We start from the raw sequence: 14547 nt of genomic DNA on the forward strand, positions 1-14547 counted from the left end.
AGAACTAATATATAAGATGTTTAATATCATTTCTAGCGCTAAAATCACACATAACATTGAATCATGTCCTGAATAGTAAGTCCTGAGTCCCAACTCAGCCTCAAAATATCAACAAAAAATATGATAATGTATCTCATCATGTCATAATGTCATATACAATAAAATGAAAGTCTAAGACTCTAATCCTATTGATTTCCTCTGCCCCTCTTGCGAGAAAATGTCACTGCTTTCCCTTTCCCCCTAGATGAAGATGCTGGTGCCTGTGGTGGTGGAAATGGCAGTGGAGTCTGACGTGCTCTAGAAGCTGAAGAAGTAGCTGTAGAAGTAGCAGCTACTGTAGGTAGACAGAGACCACGTCCTCTAGTGGTAGCCCGGGTAGGCGGTGTCACCTCCTCCTCCAACTCCTCCTCCTCCTCCTCCTGCTCCTGCTCCTGCTCCTCCTCCTCCTCCCCCCCCTCCTCCTCCCCCTCATCCTGCACTAACCAATCCTCAGTGGGATCCATGAGAGGCCTCTCGGTCTCAACCCTCCATTCAGCAGTGGTGTCAATCTCATCCAATGAGATGGCATCCATATCAGGTGTCTTGTCTAGTTGCCTCACCCACAATCGAAGATTGTAGTAGACATAGACCATGTCATTAAGTCTACGGGACTCCAACCTGTACAAAGTTCATGAAATAATAATTAATAATTAATATTATAAAAAAAAATATTGTTTAATGAATTCAAAAATTTATTTGGAAATTTGCAATATTTTAAATGTTTAAGTGTTAAGTTGTTAACCTATTGCGCTTCTTGTTGTGTATTTTTTCAAATACACTCCAATTGCGCTCACATCCCGAGGAGCTGCATGTTTGGCTGAGGATGCGTATGGCAAGCTTTTGCAAAAGGGGTACTCTGCCACCATACATCTTCCACCATGCGGCTACAACAAAATTACAAATAAACATAAGAAAAAAATGGAATTTGAAGAGACAATGAAATTTGAAACAAAGTTACAAACTAAAAAATACCTGGCATTTTGGCCGTCCTATCAAAGATAGCCATATCAAAGCCAAATGTGCCACCTGACATCTTATACGTCTCAATTTGTTTAGAGATCTCCATACGTTGTTCTGGAGTTCTCACCATCTTCTGGACACAGGTTAATAATCCATCCATGATCTCAGCATCAAAATCAAACCCACATGCATAAGAAAATGTAGGGTTCAAGAAAAGCCCAGCAGCATGAATGGGACGATGGAGTGTGTTGTTCCATCGCTCATCAATGACGTTCCATAGAAGGAGTTGTCTCTGGAACCCATCATCTCCCTTGTCATCATAGTAGGACCGAATGGCTTCTTTGGCCCTGTCCATGGCTTCATACAAATAGCCCATTGCGGGCTTCTCACCATCTACCAACCGAAGAACCTTTACCAAAGGTTCAGTGACAGCGCACACCTCCTGCACTCTCGCCCAGAAGTCTTCTTGGTATGAAACAAGTCTGCAGACGGCCTCTCCTTCTGGTTTTCGGCTCATTGGCGAAGAACGCCACTCCTCTGAAACAAACATTCTCTTCAAATCCCACATAGATTTCAAGAGGGATTGAAGAGATATGAAACTCGTCGCAAACCGTGTAATGGCAAGGCGCACCAACTCTTTGTTGTTGGTGCATTTTCTCATCAAGCTAAGCACAGATGTGTGATTGTAAATAAATTTTGTGATGCTTTTTGATGAGTCAACAGTCTCTTTGACAAAGGGAATTTTCCCTATGTCCTCTAACATCAAATCAATACAATGGGCAGCACAAGGTGTCCAAAATAAAGTAGGATGCCTGTCCATACGCATTCTACCAGCAGCAACATAATTTGCAGCGTTGTCCGTTATGACTTGGACAACATTTTCTGCACCCACCTCCAAAATAAACACATCCAGCAAATCACATAAAATTTTTGCATCTTTGATTTGATGAGTTGCATCAATAGATTTGATAAACATAGTCCCCCTGGGACAACTAACCAAGAAGTTTATAAGGGTTCTCCCCTTTTGGTCAGTCCAACCATCTGACATAACAGTGCATCCTGTTTGTGCCCAGGATTCCCTAAAATCCTCCAATCTTTGGGTGCAGTCACGCTTTTCATCTTGAAGAAGCCGGCCTCTGAAATCATGAAGAGAAGGGATTTTGTACCCCAAGCCAACACTGGCAATAGCATCAACAGTAGGTTGGAAAAATGGATTATTCCTTACAATGCTGAAAGGAATATCACTCCAGAGGAGAAATTTTGTCATCAACTTGTCAGCTTGTTCTTTTTCAGTTCTTTTCATCATTGAACCGATAGTTGGTTGTGCACCAGGTGTGGTTCGAGGAACAAAAAATGATGATGCAGCTACCGGATTGACTGACGCTGCAGTAGAACCAGTGCCACTTGGCCCACTTCCTTCAGCTGACCTTTTTAGTTGCCTTTTGAGTTCTTCTTTGGCCTCTTTAGAGTGCTCTAATTCTCCCAATGCTCTCATGGCTTTTCGGATAATTTCAGCATTTGTATTAGGACAGGGCACCACATCACGTCCAGGGATTTGTGCACGGTGGAACTTCAACCTGTACACCCCCCCGAATATCTCCTTTCCACACAACTTGCAATACAAGTTTTGTCTATCATTCGAAGTTTTAGGGTCACCATATTCCCAGAAAGGATCCAATTTCCTTGGCATGTTTGTTTTTGAATTTTGAATTTGCAAACCTATGGAAAAATAAGGATTAGGAAAAAAGAATTTAGGATTACATAATACAAATTACAATTTAGCATTTACAAAATTACAAGTTAATTATTTCCAAAATCCCAATTTCCAAACCCAAGTTACCCAACCAAATGCCAATGGCAAATGCCAAAAAACAATGAAAATTCAAAAAAAATAAACAATGTTTAAAAAAAATGAGAAAATAAAAATAAAAAATTGGTTCTCATAGTCATAACAAATAACCCATCCCAAATCAATGAAAAATTTCCAAAAATTCTTTAAAAACAATGAAAAACAAAGTTTTTATAGAAGCAAAACAAAAAAAAATTAATCTACATACCTGGTTTATGGACAAATTGGTGATCTTGGCTTGGATTCCTCCTAAAAACGCTTGGATTCGCTCCCAAATTCGACGGCAACCCTTCAGCTCCTCTCCCTCACTTCTTCTCCTCCTCCTCCGCGCGGACTCCTCAATGAAATAAAAAAAAAATCGATTTTCCATATAAAAAGCACGCTGCCCCCGTGCCCTGCGATTTTTACCCAAAAAATTGCGGTTTTTTCGAAAAAATCGCGATTTTTATGGATAAAAATTGCGATAAAATCGGTTTTGCGAAAAAATCGCGATTTTCCGATTTAAACGAATAATCCATGATGAATAACGAGGGACCAAATGGATGATAGAAAGAGATCTCTGCTCAAAAAAATCAAGAGATGATATAAGAGGAGTCGCCATTTGATCAATGAATCTAATTCTAGGATCAAAAAAGCAACAAACAAGCTTATATGAGAGAGGCTTCTTGTCTGAGAAAAAATAAATGAAAAGAAATGGAGTCGCCACCCAAACAAGAAACGAACTAAAGAGTAGGTACTGATATGACGAAAGATAAGGTAATGAAAAGATCCAAATGATGCCAAAAAAAAAAATGTGGAATCTGCCAGCTCAAATGAGAGATGAGAAAGATGAAAGAATGATGAGAAATGAGAAGATGAATGTCAAATAAACCAAGGATAGAAAAAACTATATCCCCGGCAAAGGCGCCAAAAAATGTTATCGCACAGATTGTCACGACAATGCTCAGACCGGGGGTTGTCACCCTGATCCCTGATCTCTCCATTTAAGCCATCTCCCGCGGCTAAGGGGGGTAGACCCTATGGGATGAATGAAGACCAATTGTGGACCAGTTGGGTTGGGAGACAAAACAAGGCGATTTAGCACTTGATTGATTTAGAAATTAATATACCAGTGCCTTACGGAGTCGATGATTAAATGATTAATTATTAAATGTTGCAGAAGTATAAACCATGTAAAACAATCATTTATCATCAAATAACAAAGATTAACTTTTACCACATGCGAGATAATCAATAAATGCTTAATGGCTTAATGATACTCCAGCAATTAAAATTTCGAAAGATAAAGTGCTTTAAACAACCACGTAAAGTGCTAACCAGATATCACATTCATGTAGTTAATCTTCAAATGAGCATTAAGCATGTTTAACCATATAAAGAAATGATAAATATTATTCCCACATCTAGCAGAACATAACAAATTACTGAGCCAAAACTGAAATTGACAAAAAATTTCCAAAAAAAAATATTTTTATATTTTTCAAATAAAACAGAAATCTAAATAAATAAAACTTAAATCTAAAGAAAATTATAAATTATAAAACTATTTATTTTTTGTTAGAGTTAAAAAAAGTTTAAATCTAAAATGAAACAAAACAAAACTAGAAAAATTAAGCTTTTTTATTTTTTATTTTTAGATCTAACTTTAAACAAAATTAATTCTATTTAAACAAAAAAACTTAAAACTTAAAATTACACTAAGCTAGCGTAAAGATTAAATATATTAACTCTAAGACTAATCATACAAAATAAAGCACTAACACCCAAATGAAAATCGAAATTCCCCTTTCAATTTTTTATATTATATATATATTTTATGGGATTTATATGAAATAAAAAAATAAAAATAAAACTAAACTAAACTTTCTAAATGTCAAAAAAAAAGAAACTAACACTTGAAACGTTAAACGCACCTGCCATGAAAAATATAAGCAAATTAGAAAAAAAGACGTTCTAACTATGCTAACATTAAGTTTTACTTATAACAAAAGAAAAAATCGAAATCTTCTGCAGGCTTGTGTACAGGAAAGCAGCGACAGCGGATCGAGCTACAGATGGGAGGAGGAAGGCTCCACGGATGGCTTAGCAGGCACAAGGGAAAGAACGAAAAAATTTGGGAATGTTGCGAGCAGATGTGAAACAGATTTGGCGTGAGGGATATTGAATGTAGTAGCGTTCTTGAGACCAAGTTGATAGCCACAGAGGGAGATCGATGTGAGGAGAAAGGACGCACGAGCAGCAATTTTGTCTGCAGGTTTGGCGGGGCGTGAAGTGAGGGAAGACTGAGCAATGGACAGCAGAGGAAGACTACGTAGGAGTGGAACGTAGTGATGGCAGCGTGAGGAGCTTAGGTCGGAGGCGGAGAGAACGTTGCAAGGTTGGCAAGCTTTAGGGACAGCGTACATGGGAAAGAAGTCCGCGGGAATGGCAATACACTGCCAATTCGTTTTGAAATCGGAGGGCGCTCAAAAAAAAATGCAGGAGCAGAAGATTGATGGCTGCAAGGAACGTAGGCTGATAGAGCAGTAAGCTGGAACGCAGTTTTGCCCTTTAAAAAAATCTCAAAATGTTCCTGAAACACAATTAAACCTGCAACACGACAAAACCCTGAGTAATAGCGGGGAGCTGATCAAACCCTCAGGAATCTTCAAAAAACCCTACAACCTGTAAATGGAAAGGAAAAACACCCAGAATATATGCAAAAAATTAAAACCCCAAAAACCAATTACAAAATTAACAGATTATTGGCTCTACAACAGCCAGATTTGTCAGTAACCCTCAATAACATTTTCAGAATTTCAGATTTACTATGAGATGCTTTGGAAAAACTCTCATGCATTCATAAAATAAACTTAAATGATAAAACCAAGATTGAAACTGGCTGGGCTCTGCAAGAAAATGGTTTGTGGGAGTTGGTTGATTCAGCCGAAAACTTCCCTAAACGCCCACTGATTTCTTCAATAAGGGTTTCCTGCACAGCTCATTTCAACCATCAATAAAGAGGGAAAAAAAAAATATTAGATTCCAGATGAAATGGAGATAACTGCCATTATTTCAGAAATACTACTACCATTCAAACCCTAGTAAGTGAAAAAGATACCTGTGTTCAACAATACTCTAAATCAAGCTATTACCAATGGCTGAAAAATAAAAATATGCGGAAAATAAAATAGCTCACAGCACTTCAGGAGAGTAACACCAGCAAGATTTCAACCCCAAAGTCTTTCTTTATTAGCACCAAAAAAGTTTACAAGAGAGCTTTCTTTAGCACAAGACTCACAGATCCAATCTGATCTCAAATGACCCCTAACATCCTATTTAAAGGAAAAATCCCAACGGCTAGTTCGAGTGATCCATGTCAAAATGATCTCGACCGTCGACGAGGATCAAAATCCCTTTTAATCTCATCCGTCGAATTTTTAAATGCATTTTAATTTATTAAAAAATTAAAATTCTGCATTTATTTACTCAAAAATTTGACTTATTATTTTTTATTATTTTATTTTATTTTTCAAATTTTCATTTATTTTTTAAATTTTATTTTATTTTATTTTATTTTTTATTTTTTATTTTTTATTTTTTAGTTATTTTTAATTTTTTTTAATTATTTATATCTTTTATTTTTTATTTTTGGATCCTCGAACTTAACCATTGAAAAAATCACCTAGGACTTAGGACTTATGAGAGGATTAAAACATTCTGTAGCTCTCAAGACACTTTACATCATGACTTTTACAATTTTACACCTCACGGGGGAAAACCCATTTGACATAGACCCTCATAGACCACCCAGTTCTGCGACCAAATATAATCTTAGCAAATTAACGCACTAGGATTCTCTAAGATTCTAATGACAAAATTCACTCCGGCTTTGGGGTTAGGCTGAAGGAAAACTCTGCCGATCATGGATCGGTGAGACAAAAAACCTTCCGAAACGTAGATTATCACTAGAAAATTAGGTCCACCTAGGCAATTTACATACATGACTCAGATCTGCTAATATTATTTACAATTTACACATGCAGACTAGGTTTACAACATAACATGATCAGGTCAACGATGACTGTCGAAAGGCACGGACACGTCGATCAAGCGCTATCCCTTTTGCGAAGAAAAGTGGGTGTACTACTATGGGTAGTTGACATGTAGTGGTCAACAGGCTGCATGCCGCATGACCCAAGTTCATTGAGCAGCAGTTATGCCTGGAAATCTGTCTGGATTCAAGCAGCGGAATAGCCAGCCATCTCAGGAAGTGAGCAGCCAGTAAGGCAGCGGTTAGGGCAGCAAAGGTTAATCTGGGTCAAGAGACTGTTAGAAGTTTATATGAAGCAGATCATTGGGGACAGCGAAGTCCCAATTGGCAATCGCAAGGGTACCTGCCAGTCTCACAGTCCCAATAATAGTGAGTTGTTTGTAGTTGCAGTACTGGACTTAAATTAGTGTATTATTTCAAGTTATCAGGCCTGTCCTCATGTTGCAACAGCCCTACGGTGAACTCAATTAATAGCTGAATTGTATCGGAGAATTATTGTATTGGTATTGTTATATGGAAGGACTGCCATTGTTATAGACTCAGAATTGCCGGTGTGATAACCAGTGTTAGTTGTTAAAGTGAACTGCTATGAGCCATTAATGTGTTGTGGAATTTACTGCTCAATTATATTGTTGTATATTACCTCTATCTGGAGTTGAAAGAAAATTTGTGATAGGATAACACAATTTATCTTGTAAACCCTAACCCTAAGGGCAAAAATCCCCTTGGGACATTACAGAGTTTTTTTGCTAGTTTTTAACATATATCAGTTTTTAATGGATGGTTTCAGTGATTTTAGATGCTGTACCTGAGTCATTTTTTTCTTTTCCAGGCAAGTTCTTACAGTTTTCTTCTGGTCATACTCTGGCTCAAATCTTGTTGATTTTCTAGTAGATGTTTTAACATCATTGAAACTGGTTTTTGCAAAATTTACAAATTGCCACATAGGATAGTTATATTGGTTTGTCGATATAATCAATCAGAATCTTGCATAGTTTATAGAGTAAATATTAGGAGATGATCTTCAGGGAGCTTTCTCTAGAACAATTTCTCCCAATGATTTTCACCAGTTTGAAGTTTGAACTGTTCAAGGATAATTTCATGGATATTACTTTGTATTTTTTCTTGATTTGGACTCTTTCTAGGACAATTCCAGGCATAATTCTTAGCAGTTCTGAAAATTAGAATCTACATAACTGTTGTCAAAAACTTACAGGCCAAATTTAAAAAAAAAATAGCAGTTCATTTACCTGCAAACGTAGACTTAATTATCAAGGCTTTTATATAACTATATTCTTCTCTTATTGCTTTCATGTAAATAAAGGAAAAGACAACAGCATCTATTTACTCAAAATGGTCAGCAGATGATATCATCCCAAATCCATGAATAGAAAAGAAAAATCTACTACACAATAAAGACTGTCAGAATCACCCAACATGCACTAAATAGGATTCCCAATTTTGCAAACAGCCATCCCTTTCTTAATGTTCAATTGTATTACTGTCGATCAATATCAATAAAGCCATGGATACCTCTGTTGGAATCACGATTGTCGTTACACCAAAACCCGCAGGTGTTAGTAAATGGACGCATCGCCAGAGTTAATAGATCCACAAGAGGCGGTTAAGCCATGTCGCAAAACACATGGGGAGCATTGGATTATCCAATGCCCAACAATCTCCCCCCCAGTGCAAGCCAGGTGTGATTCAAACTCGAGACCTTTGCCTCTGATACCACTTGTTGGAATCACAATTGTCGTTACACCAAAACCCGCAAGTGTTAGTAAACAGACGCATCGTCAAAGTTAATGGGTCCATGAGAGGCGGTGAAGCCATGTCGCAAAACAACAAACGGGGTGCGTTGGATTATCCAATGCCCAACAACCTCTTTAACAATACAAGCCCCCTAATGTTTTTAAATTCATTTCACACAGAATCCTAAGAGCAAAAAAGCCATCTTTATGAAAATATGTTTGCATTTTTAACATTATGATTGAACATCTCTATATTCATTCCTTTTCCTTAGGAGGAAATGGGACATGAATTTACCGCATCGCTCTGTCCAGGAAGGTCAGGTGGTCCACCTTTTGGAGGCTTTAAAATAAGTTCCACAAGTTCCAAAACATCTCCAGTTATGAATGGTGTTTGTAGATGTAAATCCCTGTTATTTGAATCCTGTCCTTCTGCTTTAGAAACATCATTGAAAGTGCGATTTATTTCATCTTTAACAACCGCTATTAAAAGTGAAGCCTGTATATAGAAGAAAAGATGACAGATTAATAATCCTCAAAGAATGAGATAACTGCACTGAATCAAGAAACAAAATTTACCATTTGGTTTAGAAAACATAAATTACCACTGATGGATGGTTGCTGTTTATAATGAGAACTTTTAGCATGTCGAACCTCTGCTGAGGTGGAAGTTCCGAAAGAGTCTACAGTCCAAGACATTTAACATGTGCTTAGTAGCTATAACAGAATTTTGAAAGAATCTACAGTCAAAGACATTTAGCACACACTTTGTATTGGCATCTAGTGTACACAATAACAACAATTTACTCATAATAAACATTCCTACTTAAACACAGTATACAATAAACAAACAAAAAAAATTGATGGGTGAGAAAGTAAGTTACAAATTAACGACAGAATTTTGAAAGAATATATAGTGTATTGGCATCTAGTGTACACAATAACAACAATTTACTCATAATAAACATTCCTACTTAAATACAGTATACAACAAACATAAAAAAATTGATGGGTGAGAAAGTAAGTTACAAATTAACAACAGAATTTTGAAAGAATACATAGTGAGGCATTTAGCACACACTTCCTAGTGGCATGTTGTTTACACACTAATAACAAACTACTCATAAATAAACATTTCTACCTAAACGCAGTAAACATAAAGTCATAAATTAACAGAAATATGCAAAATATCAAGTGAATTACAAAAGCTCTATTGCACCCATTTTGTCACAAGTCCAAGGAAGTAGTTGTGCAAAATTTTTCAAAGTTCAGAATCATCAGCCAGCCAGTTCTCATATCATTGTAAACCCAATTTCTGCAAATTGAAATGCAAATGATGCTAGTACAACCATTTATTATGTAACAACCTAGGTAAGCCTCTGATTTTGGCAACGAATTTCATCCTATGAGGTTGTCTCACCGCATTATGTATGTTTTTAAACAGAGATAATCGACAAAGTTTTTCCCTCCGGCTTAAACCCCAAAGCTAGGGTGGAATTTATTGACGAGGTCTTAAGTGAGTCCTACTGTTCTTAGTCAAGTCTATTGTAAAAGTGATTTGGGAATAATTTAAGCTATTTGGATAAATTATTTTATTAAACAGATCACTTGGTCTACTAGATCATATTGTGTTGCAGAATTGGGTAAATATATATTATGAGGGTCTATAACAAACAGGTATTCCCCTTTTGAGGATTGAAAATGTAATTATTTGATGTAAAAAAAAATTAATGCATGGTCCCTCTCAATCAAACACCATGGCTAAAGTATTTGAGGGTGGAAAAATAATTAATCCCCTCAAGTGTCAATTAATTAATTTTCTAGCAAAAGTAAAATTAATTCCTAAGCCAACAAATTAATTAATTTTGAGCCAAAAAATTCGTGGGTCATGAAGAAGTCAAATTTTTGCGGTCCTCTACCAACGCAAAAATGAATTTTTTGAAAAACATTAAGCCCTTGGACCTTGGTGGTTATGTCAAAGTCAGATTTTTTAGGAAATTAATCCAGAATAATTATTTTGGATTAATAAAAATGGTTTTTATGATAAATTAGAAAAATCCTCAAAAATAAATATTTTCGACGATAGAAATTAAAAGTTGTATCGACGCAAAAATTAAATTTTTGCGGTCCTCTACCAACGCAAAAATGAATTTTTTCAAAAACATTAAGCCCTTGGACCTTGGTGGTTATGTCAAAGTCAGATTTTTTAGGAAATTAATCCAGAATAATTATTTTGGATTAATAAAAATGGTTTTTATGATAAATTAGAAAAATCCTCAAAAATAAATATTTTCGACGACAGAAATTAAAAGTTGTATCGACGGTCGAGATTATTTTGACAGGGATCAGGCCAACTAGCCATTATTTTCAACTTGGAAGATTTATCTATAAATTAGAAGCCATTTGCTTCTCAAATCACAATGATGATCTTGAGTCTAATGTAACTTTGTAAATGTTCGTGTGAAGCCACTATTCTGGGAACGTTTGAACTCCATAATTATAAAACTTTGGGGTACAGTTCATGGTGTCTTTTTCTCAGTGATCTATGGTATGTGTTGGGTATGTGTTTTCCTAAATTGTGCTTCAATATTATTTGAATCATTATTTCATTTGATGATGATAGGAACATTCTATTGGTAAGTTGTGGGCTTATCTTAGGCGATCTGATTCATTGTATGTTCTAACGAATTTTCTTAAGAAATATATAGAGTTTGCAAGTTCCCCGACCCTTGGACTCCAAGTCCACAGATTGTGGGTTGACCTTGTTTGGATTTCGTGTTGATTTTTAGTAGCATCGGATGTGCTCTAGCCATGAAATTTGGTGAAGAGGCTAAGGCACATGAAATCTCCAAGACCCAAAAATCGTTTTGAGAAATTCCACATGAATGAGGAGTTATTAAAATAATTAATATTTTTAATGAGTTCCCAAGTCTAAACTTAGGAAAATAAAAATATTAATGGTCATTAATAAAGATAAGGGTGAGAAGCTTCTAAGAGACGAGGATCAAGTCTTCAAGTCTTTTTTAATCCTAGTCATTGATTAGAGACTTAATCTCGGTCATTGATTCATCAACAGGACAAGTATAAGAGAAGAGTTGAGAATCATTTGGAGATACACCGGCAGATACTCAGTATCTCAAGGAAAATCGATTCTCAAGAGAAGGAGATCGATTTCAAAGAGAGAGTTGCAGGGTGGAGGAAGAGGACGGCATCAGCAACAAGATGTGTCTGAGGAGGAGGTGACCCAGGGACAATGAGATACATCACAGAGAGAGACGCAGTCCAGAGGAGAGACGTAGCCCTCATGCAAGCTGATGCAGAAGGACGCAAAGGTGACGCAGAAGTGGGAGAAGGGTCTCCAAAGTGTCGAAAAATTGCAATGGAAAGTCTCAGGTGTTTTCTTTCAGTTTCTCTTTAAATCATTCCTTCTAAAAGTGATTGTTGTTGAAGATTTATAAAACCCTCATCTGCTGCACCGGTTTTCCCGCATTGGGTTTTTCCGAGGACAATTGTCCAAAAATAACTGTGTTGATGTGATTGGTTCTTGTGCATGTATTTTTCTCTATGTAATTATGTGATAACTGCAGTAGAATTTATTTTAATATTTACTGAAGGGATTTCAAACCGAAGCAGGAGAGCGGCTTCGGGCAACCAATGTGTTGCATGTGTCAGGATTGGGGATGAACTTACACTCTGTATCTCAACTTCAAAACAAGGGCTATGACGTTTTCTTCATTAAGGAGAAATTATATGTCAAACACCTGAGTTGGAAAAAGAAGGCCCAGATTGGAATCAAAAGTAACAGTTGTACAGATTACAGCTACAATCACCAATGGCACTAATAGGCAACAATGGAGACAAAGACTTGAATGAACTATGGCACAGGAGGATGGGACACTTACACCATGGGGCTCTGAGAATTTTCAGGAAAACAGTATCAGGAGTTCAAGAACTAAGTACCAAACGAAATGATGTATGCAGAGGGTGCACTCTCGGCAAGTATGCCAAAGTAGTGTTTTCCAGAAGTAACAATAGAGCTAAGAGTGTGACAAGATTGATACATTCAGACATCTGCGGACCGATGTCCACAAAAGCTCTTAGTGGTGCCGAATACTTCGTCACCTTCATCGATGACCATTCCAGAAAGACTTGGATCTACTTTCTGAAAACCAAGAATGAGGTTTTTGGTAGATTCAAAGAGTTCAAGGCTCTAGTGGAGAATCTGACAGGGAAGAACATAAAAGTGTTGCACTCAGACAATGGTGGAGAGTATGTTGACAAGGACTTCATCAATTTTTGCGTTAAGGAAGGCATTAGAAGGGAGTGGACGACTCCCTACAATCCGAAGCAGAATGGGGTAGCAAAAAGGAAAAACAGGACTATTGTGGAAGCAGCTAGGGCAATGTTGTATATTAGGATATGCGCAAATTCCTATGGGCAGAAGCATTCAGCACGACAGTTTATGTACAAAAAAAGGACTCCACACAGGGCATTGGGAAAAATCACTCCAGAAAGGGTCTTCACCAAGAAGACACTCAAGGTCAGTCATTTCAGGATATTTGGGAGTTTAGCGTATTGCCACATACCCGAGGAAAAGAGAAAGAGATTAGATCAAACTGTTGAGAAAGGATATCTTGTGGGATATAGCGTGAATGTTAAGGCATATCGAATCTATCTTCCAGGGAGTAGGAAGGTAGTAGTTTGGCGGGATGTAAAATTCATAGAGGACAGAGATTTCAGGAAATCTCGAGAAATGCCTTCCAAGGAGCAACTGAAAGACAAGTCGTTGGTCCAACCACTTCGACCAACAGAAACTAGTACCAAAAATTCTCCTAAAGACAAAGCTTCTGAACAAGAGGAATCTCAGGAAGAGGAAGAGCTGATAGATGTGCCCACCACAAGTGGAAGAACGAGTCGGGAACTCTGACAAATTCTATGGGATGTAGAGGAATTCATTGGTGCACCCAAGAATAATAAAAGGGAGCGAAGACAACCAGACAAGTACCAGGCCTTGGTAGCTCAAGTTGGGGAACCTTCTAGTTTTCAGGAGGTCGTTCAGCATCAAGTATGGGTAGATGCTATGGTGGAGGAGTTCAACTCTATAATGGTTAATGATGTCTGGGAAGTGGTAACTAGGCCTCAGGGCAGGTCAGTAGTAGGTTTGAGATGGATCTACAAGGTCAAATATGTTGCGAAGGGCAGTGTGCAGAAATACAAAGCTAGGTTTGTGGCTAAGGGGTGTGCTCAGAAGGAAGGGATAGACTACGAAGAAACCTTCGCCCCAGTAGCCAGGTATACTTCTATTAGAACCGTGATATCTCCTACAGCACAGATGGGGTGGGAGATTCATCAGATGGATGTCAAGACGACAATCTTTAACGGGGTAATAGTAGAGGAAGTTGTTGAAATTTGGTACCGGAGGACAGGTGGTTCCCTTAGGCTTTGATCTTTGGCCTAGGGAAAAGTGTCCAAAAGAATTTAATTTTTATCCTAAAGTGACTTTATAATTTTATAAAGTTAAATCTAATTTAAAAGTGACTTTAAGTGATAAAGTTATTAAGTCTAATTTTAAAGTGACTTTTATAAAGTCAATGAAAAATTAGAAATGAAAAGTGACTTTGGAAATAAATGACTAAGTGGGTCTTTATTAAAGTGGGGTGAATTAAAAAATAGAAAGTGAGATTTAAATGAGCATTTAATCTCAACCATTGATCTAAATCTATTTCAGCCATTGGATTTAGAGATCACCCAAAAGTCACTTGGATCACCCAAAAGTCACTTGGAGTTATATTAAAGGAGGAAAAGGTCATTCATTCTTTCATGAGCAGATTGGGAAAAGGAGAGCAAGAGAGCAAGAGAGATTTCTGAGCAGGGAGGGGAAGGAGACAACAGCTTGGCACACATTCCAAGGCAAC

At 37.2% G+C, this 14547-nt stretch overlaps 1 protein-coding gene and 1 long non-coding RNA gene across 5 annotated transcripts in view; both read right to left on the reverse strand.

The window, feature by feature from the left end:
- Nucleotides 1-14547, reverse strand: part of ALF4 (aberrant root formation protein) — a 357551-nt gene that overhangs the window by 171446 nt on the left and 171558 nt on the right. For all 4 annotated transcript variants that reach the window (XM_089460648.1, XM_089460646.1, XM_089460647.1 and 1 more), the window contains 2 exons: nucleotides 9238-9315; nucleotides 8931-9131 (listed from right to left, as the gene is read on the reverse strand). In XM_089460648.1, the coding sequence (XP_089316774.1) occupies nucleotides 8931-9131; nucleotides 9238-9315 (279 nt within the window). The remainder of the gene's footprint in view (nucleotides 1-8930; nucleotides 9132-9237; nucleotides 9316-14547) is intronic.
- Nucleotides 472-1229, reverse strand: LOC149256032 (uncharacterized). The gene is made up of 2 exons (XR_016266443.1): nucleotides 782-1229; nucleotides 472-657 (listed from the first exon to the last, which is right to left on the reverse strand). It is a non-coding gene; the product is annotated as an uncharacterized LOC149256032 (long non-coding RNA).

Source organism: Pinus tabuliformis, chromosome 7, assembly GCF_031772625.1.
Source record: "Pinus tabuliformis cultivar Carrire ecotype Pingquan chromosome 7, CPIR1, whole genome shotgun sequence".
In the NCBI taxonomy this organism is placed as follows: Eukaryota; Viridiplantae; Streptophyta; class Pinopsida; order Pinales; family Pinaceae; genus Pinus; species Pinus tabuliformis.